General features: G+C 40.7%; 1 protein-coding gene across 1 annotated transcript in view; it reads left to right on the forward strand.

The window, feature by feature from the left end:
- Nucleotides 1-352: 352 nt before the first annotated feature.
- The window catches only part of EGF (epidermal growth factor), a 92,013-nt gene continuing 66,342 nt past the window's right edge, over nt 353-26,023 (forward strand). Inside the window, exons 1-5 of the mRNA XM_070390732.1 lie at nt 353-913; nt 20,513-20,712; nt 22,680-22,861; nt 23,266-23,493; nt 24,221-24,423. Coding sequence (XP_070246833.1) covers nt 793-913; nt 20,513-20,712; nt 22,680-22,861; nt 23,266-23,493; nt 24,221-24,423 — 934 coding nt within the window. The 5' untranslated portion in view covers nt 353-792. The remainder of the gene's footprint in view (nt 914-20,512; nt 20,713-22,679; nt 22,862-23,265; nt 23,494-24,220; nt 24,424-26,023) is intronic.

Consider the following 26,023-nt stretch of genomic DNA (forward strand, 5'->3'; position numbering starts at 1 on the left):
GTGTTGCTCACTGCTGATTTATACGGCGTGGCTTAGCTTTGTCTTCATCCTTCAAGATAGGAAAACATAGCTAAGAGCCGGCAGGTACCTCCGAGCCCGGGAGCAGCCCCGCCGCTCCCTAATGGCTCTCCCTGCTTCTGCCCAGAATATTTATGGTGAGTAGCCTGTTATCTCTTCTTTGGCAGCCGGCCCTGCTTTCCTGTCGTGTGGAATTGCCTGCATTCGCATTTGCAAACAGAGGCTCACTCAAGTGTCACTAAAGGAAGAGGAGGTGGAGCCAAAGGGCTTTAAAAAGGAAAGAGGAGTCATTCTACTTCTCAACAAGAGAAACTGTACTTGGGGAGGAATCCGATCTCCATATTTCTTCTTTCAGCTTCATCAAGGGTCGTGGTTGGAACCTTCCATCAATTCTTTTCTTTTTCTTTTTTCTTTTTTTTTTCTCTCTCTCTCTCTAGCCCTTGCCTGTTGCTCTCTCTGCCTGTCACAGTAAAGTCAGCTGCAGGCCTCCACAGTGTGGCTGGGACATTGTGAAATGTGTCAGAAGGGTGTCAGGTATTTCTTGCTGGCTTCCCAAAAACGGAGATAAAGAAGTCTTTCCCGGGGTGCCCCTTTCAGGCTGCTTTTGGGCACTGTCTTGAGTTGAAGCAGAAGGAGGTGAAGGGCGACAGCAAAAGAGCCCGGGAGAAGATGCCCCGGGGCTGCCGGCCGGTGGGTGAGCACTCCTGGGGCAGACGCACCTGCCTCGCTATGCTCAGCCAAAGTCAAGGTAGTCTCTATTGACAGTTCAAGCCCATGAAGACCATGCTGCTCTTCCTTGTCACTCTGTTGCCGGTAGTTTTTAGTCTCCCAGCCCTCCGTCCCTGGAACTGCCCTGAAGGCTCCCCCTCGGGCAATGGGAACTCCACGTGTGCGGGTAAGTAATTCCACTCAAAGGGATTCGCTTCTTCCTGGGAACTGCCCTCAGCTACCCGTTCATTTCGTCTTGTAAAGTGGGGCGCTTTTTTTTTCCTGATTTGTCTTTGCGTGTGTACATTTGTTAATTTTTGTTTTTTAACGCTTGCATAGTCTCTTACTGGCTGTTAGAGCTAATCTGCTACGGGCTATACAAACTCCTGGTTCTCAAACTGTTCTTCCACGTGTGTCATTGTAAACTAGCTAAACATTTCTTTTCACGTCTTTATTCTGACACGAAGAATAACTAAACACTGAGTTGATCAGCTTTTTATTGGAAACTGGGGAAAAAGACAGCACTTTTTTGAAATTGACTCTAAGGCATAAGAAATTCTCTAATAACTTTGTGTATGAACTCAGAAGTTGCTTAAAAACCAGTGGGGGGAAAAATGGATGAGGATTGGGAACAAACGTGGTTCTATTATGAAAGCCAAGCTAAGTTTCACCTTACACCTCCTCCCTCCCCTCCCTCCCCACTCCTTCCGTTTCTGAATCTCTGACTGGCTCCAGGTTTTTAGTAACAGGTGCATTGTAACTCTGTGAACTGCTAAGAAATGACAAGTTGCCGCATACCCCTCCCATAATAAATGGGTTTTTAATCTAAGAGAAGTGGGGTTTTACTGAATGCAAAATAGCAATCCTGCTTAAGGACATTGCCTGAAAAAATCTCTCTCTCTCTCTCTCTCTCTCTCTCTCTCTCTCTCCCCCCCCCCCTTCCCTCCCTCCCTCCCTCCATTTTATTTTGCTCTTGGTTGGGTCTCCAACCTGCTGTTCAAACAAGGCAGCCACTTCCATCCATTATAGAACATGAACTACCCTGACGTTCCTTTCCTGTCATTTTGCCCTTTAGAGAAGGGATCTGGCTCTCAAAAAGAGATAAACTGAGGAAAACATAGTACAGTTTCCAGGAGCGAGGTCTCTGGGAGACAGCACGGAGCAGTGGGAATTGAGAGCACAGTGCGGAGCCAATGCTGCCGCTGGCTGGGCTCCTGTCCTGGCTGCCTCATGAAGGAAGTTACCAGCGAGATCAGGTGCTCTTGCTCTGGCCCTCAGGGCTGACTCCAGGCCACACTCATTGTAACAGGGGAGCAGAACCTTAGGGTATTGGAAGAAATTCTCACGATCTTTGTGACTCCAGCACCCAAAACATTTCCGCTTTCATGTTATGTATTCCGTCAAGTCTTGCTGAAGGAATGAGGAATCTTTCCTTGACCTGCTGATCACAGAGTCCCAGAGAATAAGGACAAAAGGGGGGTGACTAAAGACAAAAATGACCTCACAAGCATGTTGCTCGGTTGTTGGAGGCAGAAGTGAAAGCTTTTGGACACAGTTGTGTTGAAAAAACTGGAGCCTCCCTGGGGTGGGTGAATTGTCCCAAGAGTAGTTGGCAAGTGACCAGAATTAGGCACTGCCATTTGCATGGGGCATGTGGGGAGATGGTGGGAGCTGGTCAAGAAGCAGAACTTGAGAGAGGGGGGAAATCCCACAGAAATGAACTTTTACACATAGCTGTAGAGTCTCAGGGAGCCACCGATTCCAGCTAGCAAGTGAACCTGTGCTCCTCACCACCGCTGACAGTGGCTCAGAAGTGCCCTCTCGGGTCTGGATGCACCAAATCAACTTGAAGACCAGGACAGAGGCAAGGAGTTCAAGGGACTGTGTCAGGGTGGAGGGAACACAGGTTTTAGAAGCAAATGCACCTCATTTCAAATCCATGCCACCTAGTTAATACCTGAGTTATATTGGAATATTGCAGGAAATACCCCACCCCCTTTTCAGGATCGTTGTGCGGATCACATGAGATACCACGTGAAACACACCTAACACAGAGGCCAGCAGGCTGTGCTCAATAAATGTCCTCTTGGCTCCCTGTCTTGGCTAAGTCTCTTTGATCAGATCACGCCCTGAGACGCCTGGTTTGGGCAGTGCAGTGACGTGGCACGGACCTCACATGGTGTGGACGCCGTTCTGTGACTCTGCCTCTTTGCTCCCTTGATCCCTCATGTCACTGCTTTAAACCCCCTACTTTACACTCCATGTCTCATGTTAGCTGCTAACTGCCTGGATCACACCCTGTGTCCCCTGCATTTCAGAGGCTAGTATTTCTCCTTTCTAAATAGATATCGTGCCATCATCTCCCTCCTCCCGTCCCCCCCGCCCCCGAATTCTACTTGTCTTATTTCTTGTCCTTGGCATTCAGACAGACCACCCCCGGCCAGCCTGACCCAGCAGAAAGAATGCTTTGTGGTTTGACAAGATTCAGGTAACTTTAGGCAAGACTGTCACTCATGTGACTGCTAGCCACATAAACCAAGTGATAACACTGAATTGGATACTTTTCATTCCTCCCCTCCCCCGCTCCTCTCTCTCTCTCTCTCTCTCTCTCTCTCTCTTTTTTTAATTGACTGAATATTCTGTTAGCTTCTATTTGAGCAACAGTAGGTGAGGATAGCAATAAAGAAAACTGCTGGCAAGTGGCTTCTGAACTTTCAAGCTTATTTGCCCTCTAGGAGAAATATCCGTTGAATAAAGGAACTGTTCCTGTTTGCTGTCTGTACCTGCAAAAGTTTATTGAATAAACTTTCCTGGTAAAATAAAGGGTGAAGAAGAAGTACGAACGAGCCTCAGAGGGCTGGCTGCAGGAGGGACCTGGGGCACTCAGCCCACTGGGAGATCCCTTTTAGCAGTAAACAGTGAAATCACTGATTTCAGCACCGGCTAAGGCTTGGTCAGCTTCCCAGTCATGTGCAAACCCGAATAATTTCATGATCAGGATCTTTGTTTTTTCAGCCAGGCTTATGCAAAAGTCTTTTGTTTTTCTTTTTACTCTAACTGCAAAGAAATTCTAGAAATGATCTTTTATGTACAGCACGGAAATGAAACTGTCCCCAAAGTACCCAGTGGTTTATGGTCGTTGAGGGATAATAGAGTTTAGTGGTAAAGAGCTTAAATTTTGGAGTCAGACCTGGGTTCAAATCCCAGTTTTGCTGCTTGCGAACCAGGTGTCTCATTTTCCTCACTGCAAAATGAAGATAATTACCCCCTTCTCCTAGGATTGTTGTTGGGATTGTGTTAATGTATTTGCTTTCGATGTTGGCCACAGATTAGAGTCACCAATGTCCAGGTTACCATCCAGTCCATCTGGGTCAGAGTCTCTTCTGGGGTGGAATCCAGGCATCCTTTTCTCTGAAACTCTCCCTTGGTGATTCTAATGGGCATGATGGGCAGCCTGGGTTTAAGCCACTAAGTTAATACGTGTAGGGGCCATAAAACAGAGCCTGGTATGTAATAAGCACTCAGTAAGTCTTAGCTCCTATTGGCATTTTTATCAGTGTTAAAATCATTTTTATCGGTGGTAACTGTACCAGTATTTTCTAAATGTGGCTCTGTTTCTTCTATAATAATTGAATTTTTTTTTTTTTTTACCCCTGGAAAGCATCACATTGAAAAATCTGAGATGGTTTTACATGAAAAATTATAGTCAAGATAATTTCAACATTCATAGCTTTTATTTTTGTAGCTAGAAGTAACACTTATTAAAAATACAAAAACATATCAAATTGCTTTGAGCTAGTGCCCTTGTGGTACTGCAGCTCCAATGTTTCTTTCTGTGACACCACCTGATAAAAAATTCACTGACTGAAAATTAAATATGCTTGTTAGGTTTCTTACCAGTAACAATTTTATTTGACAACAACAAAACAAGGAACTCAAAAGTGATCATTTAAATTTCATATATGTTTTTCCTTATATTTTTATTGATTTCAAAGAGAAAGGGAGAGAAAGAGAAAAATAGAAACATCAATGATGAGAGAGAATTATTGATAGGCTGCCTCCTGCATGCCCCACACTGGGATGGAGCCCACAACCCAGGCATGTGCCCTGACTGGGAATCAAACCTTGACCTCCTGGTTCAGAGGTCGATGCTCAACCACTGAGCCACGCCGGCCAGGCCTGGAACCAATTTCTTTAAGATTTTTAAAGCTGCTGGCATTTAAAGGAACGATAAAATAAGTCTTTAAGTGAATTTATATTTTGGGGCTAGTTGGGAGTTGTTCAAATATATGACATTCAATTTGGTAGTCGGAAGGTGAGAATTCTCTGCGTTCAGGGGAGAGCAAATGATTGTTTCCCATCAAAAGTAAATGAACTAGTCATTTGGTTCACAATTTGCCTTCATGAAAATCCTTTTGAAATAATTTCTTGTTTAGTCTGAATGTTTTCTGTTTTTTGACATCAGTAGTCTCCACACTCTATCCCATCTGTAAAAAAATTAAAATGTGGACATATGCTCTCAATTTGTGTGTTTATCAGTTAGTTACGTGTCATATGTATACTACTACTATGAACATTATACTACACATATTTCTAATATTGTCTTTCCAACAATAGTGACCTTCTTCCAGTCTGTAAGTGGTACACATCCTACTTGGATGAGACGGTTGTAGAGAAGTAATAACATGATGGAATATATGCCTCATCTTTCTTAGCTCTTAGCTCCCTTCACTAAGGCATGAAGAGATAAGCAAAGGTTTACTTTTTTTCTCTTTTTTCAAGTAAAGGGGAGTTCTCTATAGTGAATGACTTCTCTCAGAGTGTATAATGGAAGAAATAAAAATGACTTTTCTCAGGGTGGATAATGGAAGGCATAAAAATGCACTGAGATTCTTCCATATGGACTAGAGAGACCACGCCTAAAGATGGGCTGGAGTGTCAGAAATTCCAAAGCTCCACGGCCTGCTGGAGTGTCTATATCTTAGGATTTTAAAATAAAAGATAGTCTGTGCCTTCATCCCGTGTTCTGGAGAAACGCAGCGTGTCTCTCCTAAGACAGTGGGAGTGGTGATGTGGAAGGGAAGGAAGGCTCTTGTGTTCCTGCTGGCCCTTCCCCTGAATTATTGATCAGTGTGCTCACCTCTCTCACGTGCTGTCCCTTTCCCACACCTCATAACCTCACGCCCGACGCCACCCTGTTTTACTTCTCGAAAGACCTGGTGCTATGACTGTGAGCGGACAGACTTTAACTGAAGGTTTGGGAGGGGGTGGGTTCTAGCCACATCCTGATCCGGCACATCAAACAACTAAAACTATTTTTCATTCTTGTTCTTAAAAGTTAAGTGATTGTCTTTTGTGGGAAAACTTACCAGCCATCTCTCTCTTGGGTGCCAGCCCCTGCCATGTTGGCTGGCCTCGGCGAGGCTGACCCACGCCCAGCCCTCCTTCTTGGGCCCCTTGGTCTGTTTCAGATGACCTACATTCCCACGCAGAACATTTTAGATTTTCTCCTCCTCCTCCTCCAATTCTGTTTTCCTGATAAGATCTTGGGCCTCCTTTTTTAAAATTAAAAACAAACAAACAAAAAACTAAAATATTACTAAGTAGCATACTGAAGTGTTTTAATAAGCAAAACAGTTGTTTCTCAAAAGAAAAATGCTGGCCACAGGTTTTAAACCTATTTTTTCTTTTCTTTCTCCATAATGGGGGGATGTTAATTTTGAGACAGAAGTGAAGCTTTTTGAAGGCAGGTTCCAGGTGATGGGAATACTACCTGGAGAGGAGACTTTTCCTGTGTGCTCAGGCTAGGAAGGAATTCCATGGTTGGGGAGTGGCTTTCTTTGGCCTCATAAACACAAGCCAGAAGTGAGGCAGGACACTGATATCAAAATAGGCCGCTGTACGTTTGGTGTTGGCCAGTTACTGTAAGGTATTCCTGTTATAAACACTCCTTAATGAGGGTATTATTGAAAGTTAGAGGTTGATTTACTTGCGCTGAGGAAGTGAGGAGGCTAGTCCCATATTTCAGGTGAAATGGTACAATGAGTGGCAGGTAGGAGGGACTGAAGCACGGTGGTCTCACAGTGGGGTGGCCAGGGGTCAGATGAGAGAGGATAAGGGAAGCAGAATGTGCCCCAGTCAGTGGCCAACTATTAGGAGTATTAATAGTTTGGACTCTGAATCATTTACCATATTTCCTCTCTTATTTTTTGTCATTAACTTATAGAGTTCATTGTACTCCTTTATTTAGATCAGTGGTTCTCAACCTTCCTAATGCCACGACCCTTTAATACAGTTCCTCATGTTGTGGTGACGCCCAACCATAAAATTATTTTCGTTGCTACTTCATAACTGTAATTTTGCTACTGTTATGAATCATAATGTAAATATCTGATATGCAGGGTGTATTTTCATTGTTACAAATTGAACATAATTAGAGCATAGTGATTAATGACAAAAACAATATGTAATTATATGTGTGTTTTCTGATGGTCCTAAGTGACCCCTGTGAAAGGGTCGTTTGACCCCAAAGGGGTCTCGACCCACAGGTTGAGAACTGCTGATTTAGATTGATTTATATGTTGTCTTTTAATCCAGATAATTAAAAAAATCCAACATTAACCTTCAGACAAAAGGTAATTAAAATTTCTTACCTAGAAAATAAGCCTTCTACAATCTGTTCAACATTCTTAACTTTTTATCACTTTGATTACAGTGGAGAAAGCTAGGAGAAGAAACTAGTAACTTTCCAATATGTGTAAGTTGCCTGATCTAAGATATTTCAGCAATTATTTTAATGAGGTAGTTTTTGAAAACTTGTTATGAGCAAAAAAAATTAAAGACTCAGTCAATAACCTTAACAGCTGGGAACTACTGCATTGGAGAGTTTTTTCAGAATGTCCAAGTCAGTTTTAAAGAATGCACTTTCTTTCAAGGAATTTCTAAATATTTTTCAAGAAATTCTCAGCCCTAACCAGTTTGGCTCAGTGGATAAAGCATTGGCCTGTGGACTGAAGGGTCCCAAGTTCGATTCCGGTCAAAGACATGTACCTTGGTTGCGGGTACATCCCCAGTAGGGGGTGTGCAGGAGGCAGTTTATTGATGTTTCTAACTCTCTATCCCTCTCCCTTCCTCTCTGTAAAAAATCAATAACATATATTTAAAAAGAAAAAAAAAGAAATTCTCAAATTCTATGAAGCAGCTTAATGTTGAGTTTAGTCTTTGTTATTACTCTGAATTTGAGAAATCCTAGAGCTAGGGAACAAAATGTGATTTTTATTATATATTATATTTCCGAATGTTAGAATTAACTTTAAGAGGGAACCAGGAACAATAAAAAAATAACAAAAAAAGCCTTGGCCATTGGAATGAGATTGTTCCCATTGTCTTTCTTGACTCCAGGTTAGTACTTTTATCCAGAATGATAATTCTACTCATGAAGGAAGTATTACCTGGACATTAGGTGAACCAAGAATACAGTTTATCTTGTAGAGATTATATATTAACACTCAGGCTAGGAAGGAATTTCATGGTTGGGGGTGGCTTTCCTTGACCTTGTGGACACAAGTCAGAAGTGAGACAATAATGTTAATAAATAATGGCTTTGCACATGACCATTCCAGTCCCATTCTCAAATGTTGGATTTGCTGGGGACCACAACAAGATAGTGACTGATTTCTGAGTTGTGAAGTAATATTTTTGTCAATTGTAGAAAAAGAAAAAAAATCATTAAATAGAAGGGACCTTTACACTTCTTGAAAGATCTCACTATAGCTGAAAAGACATTTCTATTTTATTTTATACTAGAGGCCCGATGCATGAAATTCATGCAAGGGGCTTGGCACTCACAGCAGCCCCAACTGCCTCAAGGTCCTGCCCCCCCCCCCCCCCCACTAGTCCTTCCGGAAGGTCATTCCACCATCCAGTCTAATTAGCATATTAGCTCTTTGTTATATATGATGGCCAATGTTACTAACCTTTGAAAGCAATTTTGGGATAATGCATGTAAATGGTTTTCTTTAGTAGGTGTTTTTTTTTCTTCACATCATCATTCAAAGCTTGCCTTTGATGCTAGAAGCTAGTTAATGTATAGAAACTTTAGTCATTGTAGCCAAATCCACGGCAGACTCTTCTGCTCTCATCACCTCTTGACCTTCTTTCTGAGCCTGGGGCTTGAATTGGTGTGTGTGTCTGTTTTCACTTATGACCTTGATTTTCTGAATCTCCCAAACTTGGCCAACCCTACTAACGTCTCTCAGTGTCCGGGTTTTCCAAGCGGCTCTCGGGTTACTTGTGCGCTGCAATTGTGTGCGTGTGAAGGCATTTGAGAACCAGCAGACTTCTGTGACAGTGATTCATGGAATGCACTGATTTATTTGCAAAGCCCCCTGTCAGTGGCAGGAGAGAAAAGGCCTTTTCTCTGAAAGGCCTACCTTCTTCTTCCTTTCAGATCAGCCTGTCATGGTGCTGCAGACCAGCTTTGTGTGTAGTATGTGGATTTCATCCTGAGGTGGTTCTTTTTGTGGGTGGATGGTTGCTAGGATACAGACAGTCCTAATAACATCATGGCAGCTGCCTTGTTCTTCAGCACATGGTGCATCAGTGGAGCAATAGTGTTTTATTTCATTCACTTCAACACTGTTTTGGTTAACATTTCTAAAGCTTGAAGAAGGATCTTTCTTCTTTCATAGGCTCCAACAGTTCAAAGATGGAAGATCAATCAAACTCAACACTGTCATAATATATGGCTGCTGACACCAATCCTGTGTATTTTGGGTCCTTCCCTTATGAGACTTAAAAACAGGCCCAGAAACAGGAGCTGCCAGGGATCTTCTGCCTTCCTCTGAAGCATACAAGTATTCTGCTTATTGTAGAATTTTCAATACAAGAGAATTTAAACTCTCTTATTGTGCAGGGAAATTGCAAAGGTTACTGTCACTGATGTTAATTTACCCAGTAGGTGGAGATGTATAACTTTTAGATTCAAGCAACATTGTTGAGAATTTTAAAAACTCCAAGTGGGTGAAAAAGCTTAGGTTTGAAAATAGATCTTAAAAATTGACTGAAACTTTTATATTTCTTGAGTAGTCTAATGTATAGTGGTAAAGGTTCCATGTAAGAGGAGAAAAAGATATATGAAAAAAATTTCCATCTAGAATCTCAATCCATTTAAAGTGCACCATCCCCAGTGTGGGGCGTGCAGGAGGCAGCTGATCGATGTTTCTCTCTCATCGATGTTTCTAGCTCTCTATCCCTCTCTCTTCCTCTCTGTAAAAAAATCAATAAAATATATTTTTAAAAAAAGAGTTCTCTCACCCTTAGCCGATGCACTATGCCCAGCAGGTTGTGCTAGGCCTCAGCTTTTTAAATTAATAAGGTCCAAGTAGATAGCTGATATGAGCTGCTAGTACTTACCTCAGAGGAATGTTATGGAGACTACATAAATTAATTCATATAAGGGGCTTAGAATCATACCTGATATAGTGAGTTCCCGGTAAATATGAGCTGTTATGCTCTACCAAATTTCATAAGTGGAGACATTAGTGACACCTTTGCTTTGTGTAATTTTTCTAAGCTTATTTTTCAAATTTTCAGTGATGCTTAGAGAAATTAAGGTGGGTTTCTTGGAATGAGTCAAGTGTTAACAATCATCTTACTCAGGGTGTTCTCTGTGACTTATTATCCTTGATGATAAACTATGGCATGACAGCTTCATTTAATTATTTTTTTCTAAGTAATTATTTTTACTATTTGTCACATTTGCTCTTAACATTTCAAGAAAATTTTGTGAAGTGGTTTTTCTTGATATTTATGTAGCTATACATACAGCTGGGGCACAGAATTCAGCGCTGGTCAGGGTGGGATTAATGAGAACAATAGATTTGGATTCAGAATACATCTAGATTCCAACAATTCTTAATTTTTCTGTCTATTTGTCTAGGAACACTCAGAATCTGGCATTTATAGGCAAATATTTATTTGTTTAGCCTTTCAATTTGATCAACATTATTGTAAAGTTAGTAAAAGGAGGAGATGATTGTGTTAGTTATAAAGCAGACTCAGATCAAATTTTGAACCTCTAAATTTTTTTACAGATTTAATCAATTTGTTAATTTTTTAGACTTCCTTCAAAGAGCCGAGCTTTTAGTATCATGTGGAGGGGGTTGTTTGTTTTACATTATTGTTTTATTTTCTGTAGCAGAGCTCATATTGACCCTATTGATTTGGTATTTGAAGTTTAGAAAAGCAGAGAGAAGGAAACATTTCACAGACAATGGGAGTTAGGGTAAATAACATCTACTTACGAATTTACCATAGGCCTGGGCTTCTTTACAAAATGCTGCAAATCAGGAAACTATGGAATTCTGTAAGTCAGGCAGGATAGGAATTGAACTGATAAGTGTTAGATTGAAAGGACTTTCAAGGTCATCTAACCCACTGCCTCATGTCACAGAGGACGGGCTGAGATCCAGGGAGAAGAAATAAGTCATCAGGATCCTATGAGGCTTAGAACTAGGGACCCTGGACACACACATGCCACCTCCCATGACTGACTGTTGAGAGCCCACCAATGTAATGATTAGTCCTTTCTACCGAAAAGTATTAATGATGTTACATTGGAAAAGTCTCTTACTATATCTAGTTCCTTATGTTGAAAGGACCTTATAAGTAGGACTGAGACTTTCTTTTCTACAAATTACACCAATAAATTAATTCAAATAAATTAAACACATCAGTTTTATACCACATCAGTTATGTGTTTGGGCTGGCAGTGGTGACATTACTGACCCAGATGCCCATGGTATCCTGAGGGGACAGGCAGGTTCCCAGACCAGAGGCCCAGGTGGGGGGTGTGCTGCAGTTTACCTGCTGACTTATGAACCGTGCTAGTTGGATTTATCAAAACTAACTCTTACAAACCCCAAAATGTGGCTTAAAAGCCTTCTCGCAAAGACACTAAAGATTGTAGCTAATACTGTAATGCAAGCCCAAGAGACTAGTGAGGAATGGAAGGCACTGACCCTGCATAGGAGGTAAAAACAATGTCAATCTCATAAGGAGACATATGTATACTTTCAACAAAAAAGATTTAAAAACAAAACAATTCCAATCTCTTTAGAGTTGACCAAATAGATAAATAAATAACAGAAATTAAGAAGACAGCCTTAAAAATGCACTTATGTGTATTATTAGTAATAATGAGCCTCACAACAAGTCTAAAATTTGCCTTATATGTTCGTTGATCTATTATAATAAAAGCGTAATATGCTAATTAGACTGGATGTCCTTCTGAACGTCCTTCCAGATGACCTTCCGGGTGAAGCTGGGGCTGTGAGGGAAGCCTGGTTCCCAGGTGCCAGAGGGAAGCTGGTGCCGGCAGCTGGGGAAAGGAAGGCCTATTCTTGCACGAATTTCGTGCATCAGACCTCTAGTGCTAATTAAAGCCATTAGGACAAATAAGTTGTTTAAAAATAAGTATCTAGAATGTGAAAACAACTTTTATGATTTTTACAGTTGTGTTCAAAGTTATGACATTTAAGACTATGTTTACTATGATAAAAAGTTAGAAGGCTCTCTTTAGGTTTCTGAAGCAAAAATGGAAAAGCCTTATACTATTGGCAAAATATGTGTTCCTCCTGCTTCCTGCTGGGGTAAAGCATAACTAAAAGAATATATGGAAAACCATATGGCAGTAGATTAAAATGTGTTCTTTTGTTAGCAAGTACTTGAAAATGTCACAGAAAGCATTACTGACATTTTGAAGAAATAAGTATTAGAAGAATTACAGAGATGAGTGAAAATAAAGGTGTTTCTGATATATCTCAGTTTATGGTATTTTCTAGAAACTAATAGTTAACATTAATGAGAGCTCACTATATGTGAGGGAAAATTCTAAGCATTTGGCATAAATTGATTTATTTAATCTACATAAAAATCTATGAGGTAAGTACTATATCATCTCCATTTTAAAGATGAAGAAACTGATGCACAGAGAGTTAAGTAATGAGTTGAGGGTCTGTAGGGAAAGGGAAAAAAAACCCTTTTCCTCCTCTGGTTCCTTTGGCTGGTTTATAACCAACTTGATGTGAGACAGATTTACAGGAGAAAATAAAATGTAATTGTCCTTGCACAGGAACCCTGTGCACATGAGAGGTTTAGAGAGAGAAGGTTAAAATGAGATATGTATGACGTTCTGAGCTAGGGATAAGATAAGTCACCTTGGGCCTCAGAGGGTAATTGCAAGATGATAAACTGAGCAGATGTTCAGGAATTAGTAGTTTGCCCTGCCATACAGAGGGGTCAAAAAAGGTTATTTATGATCGTCTCTTACTATGGGCAAGGCCCTGGATTCAAATTCTTCTAGAAAGTTAAGAAGATGCAGAGTTTCACTTGAGCTGCAGGGTTTTAGTTGCCTTTAGCTCAGACATAATGTGCACACATGGAGGCCCATCTTGGGGTGACTCGCTCTGAACCAACCACCCCCCCCGCCCAGTCATCAGCTAATAAGTAGTAATGCTAGTAAAGAGTCAACATGGTATTCTGTGTCCAGTGCCTATGATCTTAGCCACACTTGTGGCTGTGATAATGTTCATTAGCCAAACAAACAAACAAACAAACGCATAAGAGAGGAAATTTTCTCTGTGGTCACTGACTAGTTTACATATTAACAAATATATTATGAAGCAAAAACAGTACCAGTGGTGGTGGAGCCACTGCATTTACTGACACATCAACAGATGAGGTCACAATGGGCCCTGGACTGCAGTTCTTGGAGTCTCGCAGGGAGGCAGTGTAGGAAGCAAGTTGAAACTGGGGTTGCACCAAGTGCAATGGGATGTATTGATGTCATTACTTCTATAAAAACAAGAATAGATTAGATTCTTTATAATACTTTATATTGGATAGGGAATAGCCATGAAAATATTTGTCCTACATGCTTCCCACAGAGTATCTTGAATCAAATGTCACAAAGTTTCCTTCTTAAAAAAGAAGTGTTTCAAGTGTTTGGACCTTTTCTGTGATAACAAATAGGTGTCACTAGTAGGCAATTCAAAAAATAACTAGAGCAATGGAACTTTCTCCAACTTAAAGGTGACATTCAAACGGGTGAGAAAGTGGCTGCTGATTGTAAGATTTGTGTGTGAAGAGAACAGTTGGAAAACAGATGTTGGAAATGTGTCCATTGTTAGGAGATTAGGTTGTTGAACAAAGTCAACATGTCACCTATTAAAAACTCTCATGCCCGTCAGCAAAATTTTCCAAATCATTTTTTAAAAACTTCCAAGTTTTTAAAAAGAATTTTTGTCCCCTTTAATCTATTTAAAAATATATATACAATACAATACTGGTTGATTTGCATTTACTGATTAAAATTTAGGAAGATGGAAATTTGCTAGTTTAATCCAACAAAATTTGTGAATAATTGATGGGTGTAATTAAAAATTATGTTCTGTGATTTTTGTACATACAGCCAGTGAAGCATTTCTTTCATTTGATGCAGATACAATTGTGAAATATCTTTTTTTTTTGTCTATGACATCCATCAATGACTAAATATCAAAACATATGGAACTTTCAACCAAATTTTTAAATTCCTATGTCAACTTCAATCTTTTCAATAAATGGCAACTAATCTGAAGGTAGTGCACAATCTCAATTTTTGACATGCAGAGGGACTTTTGGGGCTATGGGACATGTCCAGCTGGAGACATCCAGCAGAGAGTAGAAAATATAATGACCAAACTCAGACGACAGATTTCTGAGTCTTGCCGTGTGTGTGTGTGTGTGTGTGTGTGTGTGTGTGTGTGAGAGAGAGAGAGAGAGAGAGAGAGAGATCTGGAAAAACTTTCCTAATACTTTAAGGTTGGCAAATGTACTTTAGTCTGGTGGCAATACTCTTTACATAAAATTGAGCATAATTTATACCGACAAGGAGAGGGATATTTAAACATGTTTACTTAAGATGAAAAATGATCTATAGCACAGGTACCTTAAAACATGGCTGACTGTTCTGCAAAACTGCATTATTATGAGTTATTTTCAAAAGTTCCACTGAACTGTGGTATTAGCTAAGAGATAGCCACATAAATTAATAGAATGGACTAAAATGTCCAGAAATGAACTTATACAAATATGGTCATTTGATCTTTGATGAAGGTGCAAAAGCAATTCAATGGAGAAAGGATAGTCTTTTCAATAAATGATGTTGAATCAATTAGACACCCATGAGCAAAATAATGAACCTCAACCTAAACTGCACACCTTATACAAAGACGAACTCAAAATGGGTCATAGATCTAAATCGAACATGTGAAAATGTAAAACTTTTAGGAGAAAACACAAAAGAAATATTTGTGTTCTAGAGTTAAGGAAAGAGTTCTTAGGAATGACACCAAAAACATGATAGGCAAAAAAAAATGATAAATTGTACCTCATCAAAATGAAAACTTTTTCTCCGCCAAAGGCAATGTTGGGAGGATGAAAAGCCGCGCTGTACTGCATGTTGGAAGAAAACATTTGCAAATGGCATATCTGACAAAGGACTTGTATCCAAAATATATTTTTTAAAAATCCTTTCAAATGCAACAACCAGAAAATGAATAACCTAGTTAAAAGTGGGAAAAGGATTTTAATGCATAATCCACCAAAGAGGATATAAGGGTGGTGAATGAGTCTATGGGAAGATGCTGAGCATTATTAACTGTTGGAGATTGGATATGGCCCCCAAATATGTATAAGTCTATGTTCCTGGAGTCTATCAACGTTACCTTACACGACAAAAGGGTCTTCCCAAATGTGATCCGAGATGGCATGATTAATCTGGATCATCCAGGTGGATCCTAAATGTCCCTACAGTAGTAAGAGGGAGGCAATAAGGTCAAAGGAGGAAGAAGGTGAGGGAAGCAGAGAGAGATTTGAAGATGGCTTTGGAGATAGAGAAAGGGGCCATGAGTCAAGAGATGCATGGAATACATTTTATTTGGGATGCAATATATCATGGAATTAGATATGAAATTGTCTAGGTGATATAATTATAGGAATCCATTTAGAGAGATCCACTTTCTAATCAGTTCTTAAAACATGGGTGCAGAGGATCGGCCTTAGGGTGAACATCCCTAGAATAGTGTTTCCTGAAGTGAGTTCCTTGATACAATTGAACAAGACACGGAACAGTAAGAATTCCAGATGAATTCAGTGTGTGAAAAGCAGCAAGGTGTTTAAAGGCTAGAATCTGTGATCAGAAAGACAGGACTTTACACCCCCAATCTGTTATTTATTGACCATGAGACTGTGACAATTAACTGCTCTAAACTTCAGTTTCTTCTCCTGTAAAATGAAGATGTTGAGGGCTCCTATGCCTTTAGTGTTACCCAATGAAATGAAATAATGCTTTCAATGTGTGACCCCAGAGATAACACACAGATGTTGGCTATTACTCTTCTGGTCCTGTTCACCACCTACCTTCTTGGAGAATCAAAACGTGTAAGAGCACTTAAAGCCTCTGAGAAGCCCTGTTGAAAAACACAATTGTGCAGAACCTGCTCATCTCAGGGACTGTCCCGAGGACCTGGGGGCAGGCCTCTTCTTAGGCTGGATGGTGAGAATGCAGTTGATAATGAGGGGCAGGTAGGGCTATTTCTGCTTGGATGGCACATTTCTACCACACAGGGACTAGGGCGGCAATCCTCATTCACAATTTTCAGGAAGCAAAATTGAGCCCCAGAGCTTGCCTTCCAACAGTAAGATTTAAACTTACATTTCCTGGCTCCCCGTCTGAATGTATTATTCCTGAGTCACCTGGCTTCTGTCTCACCTGCTGCAATTGTGACACTCATGAATAAGCTGAGAAGAAAGGAACAGTTGCTCAAGAAGTAAATGTGCGCCCTTTTAAATATCACAATTGAAAAAAAGAAATGGGGATGGTCTTTTAGAGTGAACTAAAACTTTCTGTACTTCATAAAACCCAAGACACCATTCAGGTCAGCCCCTTGGGAGGTAGTAATTCCTGACTCCCTCAGGGCCTTGGGAGGAGCAGCATGAGGAGGCATCTGGCTTTTTTCCATCAGGCCCATCCATTTAGATCTACTCCCCTCCATCCCCCATGGGGTCATTGACTCCTGAAGGTTCAGAGATCCCTTTCCACCGTCTTTGTCCCATGAGCCTTCAGTCTGTCTCCAAATTCAGAGCAGGAACCCGTGCTGGTGAGGGCAGCTGGCAGTGCTGGCCTGAGAGAGGACTAGGATTTCTTGTTCATCTGGGTGCCAGCGTCATCAACGTGTTAACTAGGTCTGAGGAGCCTTTGCTCCAAGGCCTGCAGAAGGCAGTTCATTTCTTTGCTCACTGACCTATATGGGGCCACTTCCTTAGACCCAGAGAGATGAAGGGCCTGTTGTGAACTAGTCTGTGTCCGCCACCACTTCGATCGCAGCCTGCTTTTGTGTAACTGACCTCTAAGCCACGGAGGCCCAGGTTCCTAGAGTCACTAATGAAACTCCTCACTATGCTCCAAACATCCTGGGCTCCTTTGTCATTCCTGGAGATCCCCTCCCAATCCCCGGTGGGGAAGTCAGAGGTTCCCCTGGGTTGCCTGTGACCTGTTTGCTGCTTGGGGGTTGTATTCCTTAGAAATGGTGTTTGATTTCCTACCCACTTTCCTCTTGCCGAACTGCACCCAAAATAAATGCTGTAAGTTTTGACATGCGAAAGTTTAGCTGTTCAAACATGCACGCCCTGCCGACATTCAAATCCCCATACGTACCACAGGATAGTCTTTGACGGGCCTGAAGAAACACGACTTACTTATCGTTTCCAGCGGTGGTAGAGAATAATGACTATTTCACCAGCCTAAGTCCGTCTTTCATTTTCTTTTAGATCACAATGCATTTCATGTCGACAAATACTCAGCCCAGGCTCTGGTTTACATAAAAATGATGTTGACAGTGTAGGGAAAATGAATGGTGTTTTGAGGGAAGTGGAATTAGAATCAGTTACATACATAGAATGACGATGGTAACGTCTTGACATAGGACAACCCAGGCCAAGGCAGGCAAGAACACTGGATTGGGACGGGGGTATCTGGGTCCTAATTCCAGCTCCACCAGCTAGCAGTGGGATTTGGGGAAACATTAAATTTCCTCATCTGAACTAGATCGATGATTTCCAAATTCACCAAGATGTAAGAATCACCTGGAGTGTCTACTCACAAAATAGATTCTTAGCCTTCAGCCTAGCCCCACTGAGCTAGACTCTCAAGGGAAGGGGATCTTCAAAAGACACACACACACACACACACACACACACACACACACAGTACCCTGTGGGACTCTTCTAAAGAAACGATTTGGGGAAACACTAGATTAGGTAATAACTAGGATCTTCCAGTTCTAACAGACTATGATACAGCCTGGATGCCATAATTCACAGTGAATAGGAAAAATCTGAGGGTAAAATTTGTCAATTCATACTTAGTATTTTATAAATATTCTTTGTTTTTTGAAATCTTACTGATGTTAATGCTGTGGTTTGTGCCTTATGGACCTAAGTATTCTTCAGATTTCTCTTTTCTCTTTTGATTATTGGCAGTCAAATCTTGCCTGTCTAGCTCATGGTGTTTTATTAAAGATAAATGAGATCAGGAGGTGAAAGCATATTGTTATTATTATTATTGCTGTTAGTAACATAACTACCATAGGCTAGATTGTGCTTTTATGAATTTGATAGATCCGCTGGTATCTGTGGTAAAAGCCCAGACAAATTAATAAAACACACATATTTCTTAATTAATTAATTAAAAAAATCTAAGTACCTATTATGTTCAAAGAAAGCATTATGCCAAGTTCTTACTAAAATGTTTAGAGTACCTTTCCTTTCTCTTTTATTTTCCACCTGGAAGTCTCCCATTTAGTTATACTTTTAAATGAATAAAATGTTTTCTTGATCTCATCAATGTAACAATGTATTAGGAAATTAATACATTGGGGACATTTATTTAGTTTATAGAGAATACATGATGCACATTTCAAAGAGAGGACTCCACAGCAGTCTGCGGCCCACAAATGAGCTCTTGCTTTAGCGTGCCTTTTCCTGTTGTCTTCCTTTCTCCATGACGCATTGCCATAGGAGAGATGAGCTATGCCAACATTCTAGTCCACAGGTTCAAAGCTGAACCGTGGGAATAAGCAATGATGAATCACACTTGTGTAGTGCTCCATAATTAATGAAATATTTCCACATCATAATTTTACTTCTTTCCCCCAATAACCCTCTGATACAGGCAGTGAGGTCCCATGAGATGTCCAGAGAAGCTGACGGAGCCAGGACTGGAAACCAGGTCTGCTGGCTCTCGATTCAATGCCCTTTGCATTTCTTCTATGATTTCTTTGATTCTACAGCTGGAGTGGCCATGAAACCTGGGCTCCCCCACACATCTGTGTGGAGAGGCTTGTGTTGTGGAAAAGATACAGGAAAAGTGATTTGAGCTAATTCTCTTAGACACTTTGCCGGCACTATTTCAAACTCTAACGATCTTATACTTCTTCTTCTTGTGTCTCTATTCTGACATATCCTCTAAAGCAGAATTAATGTTTTCTGAGTAAAATGTCATTAATTCATCATCTTGTTTAATCTTTGGAATAAGAAGTACATATATCGTGTCATGTGCCTGTATTACAGTCTAATGTGAAAACAGAATGTAGTAAGCCCAGCAGGGAAGCACGAATATGTTAGCATCGTCTCCAATCCCCACTCATCCCAGTGGTTGCATAGTTACCTAAAGGCCTAGAGTGGCAGGAGCCTCCCCACCCTCAGACGGAAGAGACCAAGGAGAGTGACCTGGCTGCAGGGGAGGAAATGGTCCCCCAGCAGCATCTTGACCATCAAAGGCAGCTTTCCTTGGAGTCAGCCAGTAATTTAGGCTGAGGTTTCCAAAGAGAGGTATCAGGCTCTCAAGCAGGTGTTGCGTACTTGGGAGTCAGAGTGGGTAGGTGGCCATCACCTGAAATATTACAGGGCCCCGGGTATAGGGTTAGGGAAGGTGCAAGGCCCTGCAGGGATCAAGAGATCCAGTGAGGCTCACCACCCAGATTTAGCAAATAAAAACATAGGGCACCCAGTTAAATTTGAGTTCCAGGCAAATAGTAAATAAGTATTTAGTGTATGTCCCACTCAGTGTATATGCAATTCAAATTTAACTGAGCATCCTGGGTTTTATGTGGCGACGCCAACAGAAACAAATATGCCAGCGCTTTCACAGGACAGCATTTCAGTTTTTTCCTGCTTCCACTTAACACCTCTAGTTTTCACCACCTTCTTCCATGTCATTACCCTGAAGGCTCTGTTCACATGTAAGACTGGGGTGGGAGGCATTTAGAAAATGATAATATCTATAATACTATTTCCAATTTATAGAATTAAAATTTACATTCATATAGACCTTTTGCCCAGCAGAGGCAAAACAGTAGGTTGTTTCTTTTTTAACATAAAATGTCATTTTATATATAAGAGAAGAAAGTGCTTTTCTCTTCAAATAGTTCTTTTTTTATAATTTGGCAATGTTTAATATTTAGAATCAATTTGTGGAGAAGATAACTTGCAAAATTAATTGTGAATATATATATATATGTGTGTGTGTGTGTGTGTGTGTGTAGCTTTATATATTCTTATTTAAAATATAGAACCTGGAATAAAAAATTAATAACACTTGTGTTAGTTCATGGGGAAGTATTTTTGTCAACATCAATAAAATATTACTGAAAATACACAGTTTGGTTTCTTTCTTCCCACTCAGGTCCTGCACCCTTCTTAATTTTCTCTCATGGAAATAGCATCTTTAGGATTGACCTGGAAGGAACCAATCATGAGAAATTGGTGACAGATGCTGGTGTATCAGTGATCATGGACTTTCATTACAATAAAGAAAGAATCTATTGGCTAGATCCAGAAAGACAACTTTTGCAGAGAGTTTTTCTGAATGGGACAAGGCAAGAGGTAAAGTACCACCAATTCCTAAGGTACCGAGGGGCTTTTGTATAGGCTGACAGACATGATATAGTTAATTAGTGACATATAGATAATGAAAATCACATTGCAGTTCATATGTGTGCCTGACATTTGTAGGTATTTATTTACTCTGCATCTGTGGCATGTTATTGAACAAGCCCATGAAATTCAGAAGCTCCCCAAAGTAGAAAGCAAGGATGTCAATGTAATTTTGAAAATATGTCAGTTTATTAAGTCAGAACACCATCTTATGGTTAAAACATATTATTTACATGACTATTTTTTACTCCCATGGTTCTCAACTGGGGACAGTTTTGCCCCTCAGGAGATATTTGCCAATGTCTGGAAACATTTCTGGTGTCACAACTGGATTGGGGAGGAGGGAGGATGTGCTACTGGCATCTAGTGGGCAGAGGCCAGGGATGCTGCTAAACATCATACAACATGCAGGACAGTCCCCACAAAAAAGAACTATCCGGCCCCAAACATCGATCGTGTTGAGGTTGAGAAACCCTGTTTCATTGTCTAAAATCTTTGTTGAGGGTTTTGGCACCTGACATCTAGGAAGAAAAACTTTTTTTTTTTAATTCTCAAGGTGTTTGCATGCTGAAAAAAATAAAGCAGATAGATATAAAGTATTTTGCTTCAAGTACTCACTAAAGATCTTTAATCTTTCCTTTTAACCGGTAGAACCAGGAGTCCCAGGAGGAATGTCTTCTCTCTTCCTGGGAGATAGATTACAGAGAGCGCGTGACTAGAGAAACCTTAAGCATTTCTTCCCAGCACAAAGTGACCACTGTTTTGTGTGTTTTTTAAAACCAAACCTTCCCTCTCCAATTATTCTTAAAAGCTTCAATTAGTTGCTAATCTGTTTTATCACATCTTTAATACTTGCTAATCTCACTTTTAACAAGGATGGCTACTCATTCTCCAGCCATCTGTAGAATTGTTTCAAAATCTTAAATCTAAGAGTCTGGAGAATTTCCTGTCACAGAATAGGAAAGAAGTTAAACAGTTGTGAATTTTTGTCAAGTCATTAGGAACGAATTGGCTTTGATGCCTAAAATCCACTATTAATTTCCCTCCTTTGGGTTAAAACATTGTTTATAAAGGACATCTGTTAAAATGTAAACAATTTACCTGGATGAGCTATATATTAATCTATTAGCAATTGATTCAATGGTTGGACCAAATTACTCTGTTTGAGATATAGGAATAGGGCAGGCTCATGAGAATGTTAGATCCTTGCCCACATGTGATCAGTGAGGTCAAGTCAGTAGGTGGAAATCAGCAACGGTGGGCATATTTACACCATGGAAATCTGCAAACTTCTCCCCACCTCCCACCCTCCACCCCCCAAGAAGACCAGTTTACCCCGAACGCTGGAATGAGGAGATAATAGAGGTTTTTGTTGGGCTGTTTTTTAAATGACAGAGCAGAGAACACTGCCTAGGAGACAAGAAGAGAAGCCTTGCTCTTCAGTTCATGGGGTCAGAGGGCATGGGCACTGGGGATTGCAGAAAGGGAGGGGCCCGATGGAGGAGGAGGGGCCAGAAGAAAAGTGGGGCCCTAATGAGAAATACCTCTATTTTAGAGCTCTGTGCACAGATTCCAAGGGAATCCTGCCAGAGTTTGGTAAAGCTTGGACTTGAATTCAAGTGAGAATCTGGAAAGTTCCATTAGCAAGTGGAATTGAGTAAACTGTCCTTAAGGTAGCATCGAAATTCCACTGTTACTGCAGTTATAGAAACTATGCCCAGAAGTATGCAGATGGTGGGTTAACTGCTGCATCAAAACAACGGCATCGTGGCTGTGGTTATTTTATCATTAAAGTAATGTGGGAATGCACAAAAATGACAAGTACTCAAAAGAACAGGCTCTTCTACAGAAAATAAAAACAACGTTGTTGAGAATGGAGGATTATTCATAACAATTTTGAAATTTGATTTTTACAGAGAGTATGCACTATTGAGAAAAATGTCTCCGGAATGGCAATAAATTGGATAACGGAAGAACTTATTTGGTCAAATCAACAGGAAGGAATCATTACAGTCACGGACGTGGAAGGAAACAATCCTCGTGTTCTCTTAAGCACCTTAACATACCCTGCGAACGTAGCCGTCGATCCAGTAGAAAGGTAAATTCTGCTGTTTTTCAGACACTGAGGTATATTTCAAAGTCTGGCGAAAATTCATAGAATCACAGCATTTGGACTCAAAGGGACCTTGTCATTGGGACCATGGCCCTCTTTTGTGATACAGAATCACCCTTTCCAATAGGCCGCTTGCTGGATTTGAACCACAGCGACTCCCTCTACAAACAGCACTCCTGACGACCATGGCCTCCTGCCGTAGAGGCATAAGTCTCCTCCAGCTTAAAATCCCACGGGAAGTTCAAGGACTGCTGTTGAATTAAATTTTCATTCCAAATTGTCAAGTTTGTCCTGTGCAGACACCCGGGGATCGTGCACACACTGAGAGAGTTGACCGTTTAAGTGACCTTACATTCAGTTATGTGTCTCATTCATGTGTTCGCCCCCAGGTTTATATTTTGGTCTTCAGAGGTGGCCGGCAGCCTTCACAGAGCAGATCTCAAAGGTGTGGAAGTGAAGATTCTGTTCGAGACGTCAGAGAAAATAACAGCTATGTCGCTGGATGTGCTTGGTAAACGGCTCTTTTGGATTCAGTACCACAGAGAAGGGAGCTATTCTCGCGTTTGTTCCTGTGATTATGATGGAGGTTCTGTCCATTTCAGCAAACGTCTTGCACAGTAAGTTTTGCTTCTGGTGTGAAATGGAACAATTGCCATTTGAAATTTGTGTGATATTAATTTTACTTTTGCCAGTTAAGCCGATACTGTGACGGGTTAGCACAGATTTTGGAGTCTTGAATTCAAGTTTCAGATTTACCATTTATTAGACAAGTCACTCTGGGCAGGTATGTGACTTCTCTCACCCTCAGTCTCCTTTAATATGGGGATAATAATAGTACTTATTTCTTGGGGATATTGTGAAAGTTAAGTAGAGAGATAAAAATAAATAACAGAGTATTTGGCACATAATAAGTTTTCACATGTTGGTTACAGTTATTCTTTTTGGAATTTTTATGGCATGCAGTTATAAAGTTATACATGTTTGATTTGTTATCTTGCCAGTAACTGACTTCCCACCTTTTGGAAAGAGGCAGAAATGAGTCATGTGTGAAATGGACAAAACCAGAAGTCCAATCCTACCCTGTTCCTATTTTCTTCCCTATTTTTTATCCCTCACACTTCCGTGCTGATTTGCAAAAGAATGAGACAATGAATCTGGAGCTAGAAATTATACTCCATTAATTCAGAGTATGACTACATATATAAAATTTTAAGCTCAATACCTGTTTCTAAATCTAAAAAAATAATAATCAAAAAGGTAGGTGATTAAAATTCAGACAATAAATTGAAAGGAAGTGAAACTTTAATAAGACCAAGAACAAATGTTTTTTCTGTTGTGTTTTAGGCACAATTTGTTTGCAATGTCCCTTTTTGGAGACCGTATCTTCTACTCAACGTGGAGAAAGAAGACGATTTGGATAGCCAACAAACACACTGGGAGGGATATGGTTAGGATTAACCTCAACTCATCACTTGCACCACCTGGTGGAATTAAAGTAGTACACCCACTTGTACAGCCCAAGGCAGAGCCTGATGCTGGGACGTCTGGTGAGTCATCTCTGATCTTCAACAAGGCCTGGTATTTAGTTACTCCCTATCCAGGCACTAAGGGCTTATCCTTGATTTCTCCCCCTCCTTCACCCCCAATTTCCCATCTACCTCCAAGACCTTCCCACCACTTCTCTCCTCCACTGCCATCGTCATGGTCCAGACAACCAGCACTTCTGGCCCACAGTCGTAGCCACTCAGCTAATCTTTCTATTTTTCTCTCCTGTCTTTAAATAGTTCATCTGATCCATTTGCTTAAAATCCTTCAAAAGCTTCCCTTTTCATTTAGATTGAACTGTAACGATTTAACAGGCCTGTCACTGTTTGACCACCCTGATCTAGCACGGTCTTTCCTCCTCCCCTGGCTGGGGTCCAACACAGGTCTTTCCAGTTTCTCAGAATGCCCGGCTCCTTCATGCCTTTACACATTTGCAGTCAATCTTCACTCCGCCTAGAATCCTCTTCAGTTAAATGTCTGTGATCAGTCTGTGAGGTTAGTGTTTTTTCTCCCATCAGCGAACACTTGAGCCCTTCAGAGTCCTTCACGATTACGCAGCTTCCTTGATAAGGAGTTTAAATAGGATAATTGAAAGCATGAATTTAAAAAGAAAATCTATAATGGTTCATTACATAACCGCTTTAAACAACGTGGCAAATTATAGAATTTGGTTGGGAGGCCACTGTCAGCTGCAGAGTTACAGGCAAACCTGGAATCTAGAAGGCAGTGGGCAGCGGCGATCTCGGCTCCAGTCACTGACCAAAGGATGTAACCACATGTGCTCCAAGTGCTGAGGACTTTTGATTTCAAGAGCACTGTGACGCTGGCCATGACGAAATAGGCTTATTAATTGTTCTTGTGTCTTGTGGAGCGGGAATGCTTCACCTGGGATTTAGAGTCTCTGAATCTCTTGATTGTATGTGTTAGATGAAATATGCAATTGTCCCCTAGGGATATGGTAGATAACTTTCATCAGATTCTCAAAGCGCCCCATGTCCTTCACGTTTACAAACACTGCCCTAGAGGATGGCTAGTTCCTCCTGGATAACAGTCTTACAGCTGCAGCTCCTCTGCCGAGGGGGCCGTGGTAGCACTTGGGTTGCAAGGCACTTTGTAGTGAGGCTACTTCAACAAGGAGGTAACTGATAAAAATCCTGTACCCTGGTTGATGTTATTTTTGTTACAAAATGTATTTATAGTATACACATCAGAATATCAATAAATTTCATGCAAAATGCCTAAACTACCACTTATCAAAACCTTCTACAAAACACTAGCTCTGTGGGATTTAATGAAGGTATTTGGGGGAAAAACATTTCAGAGTCAAATAATTTAGACAGACTGGGTTAAAGAAAGTTAAACGGGTTGGTTTTTTTCTCAAGTGGTTTCTCAGAACCACTCACATGGTTAAGCGCATTGTTAATCTCTAAGGGTGATACAAATTTAGAGATTTCCTACTTTATTTCCTGTGCAGCAGCCCACTTGACTACCAACATATTTCTAGCTCAGACCTCTTTCTTAAGATCTAAACCTTTTTATTTTTTGAAAGACCGAGGCATGGTAAAAGTCAAGCTGCAAAGGTCCATAGCAGAGCTAAGCTGC

This window comes from Myotis yumanensis, unplaced genomic scaffold, assembly GCF_028538775.1.
Source record: "Myotis yumanensis isolate MYYU_CA2020_CCGP unplaced genomic scaffold, mMyoYum1.0.hap1 SCAF_1, whole genome shotgun sequence".
Taxonomy (NCBI): domain Eukaryota; kingdom Metazoa; phylum Chordata; class Mammalia; order Chiroptera; family Vespertilionidae; genus Myotis; species Myotis yumanensis.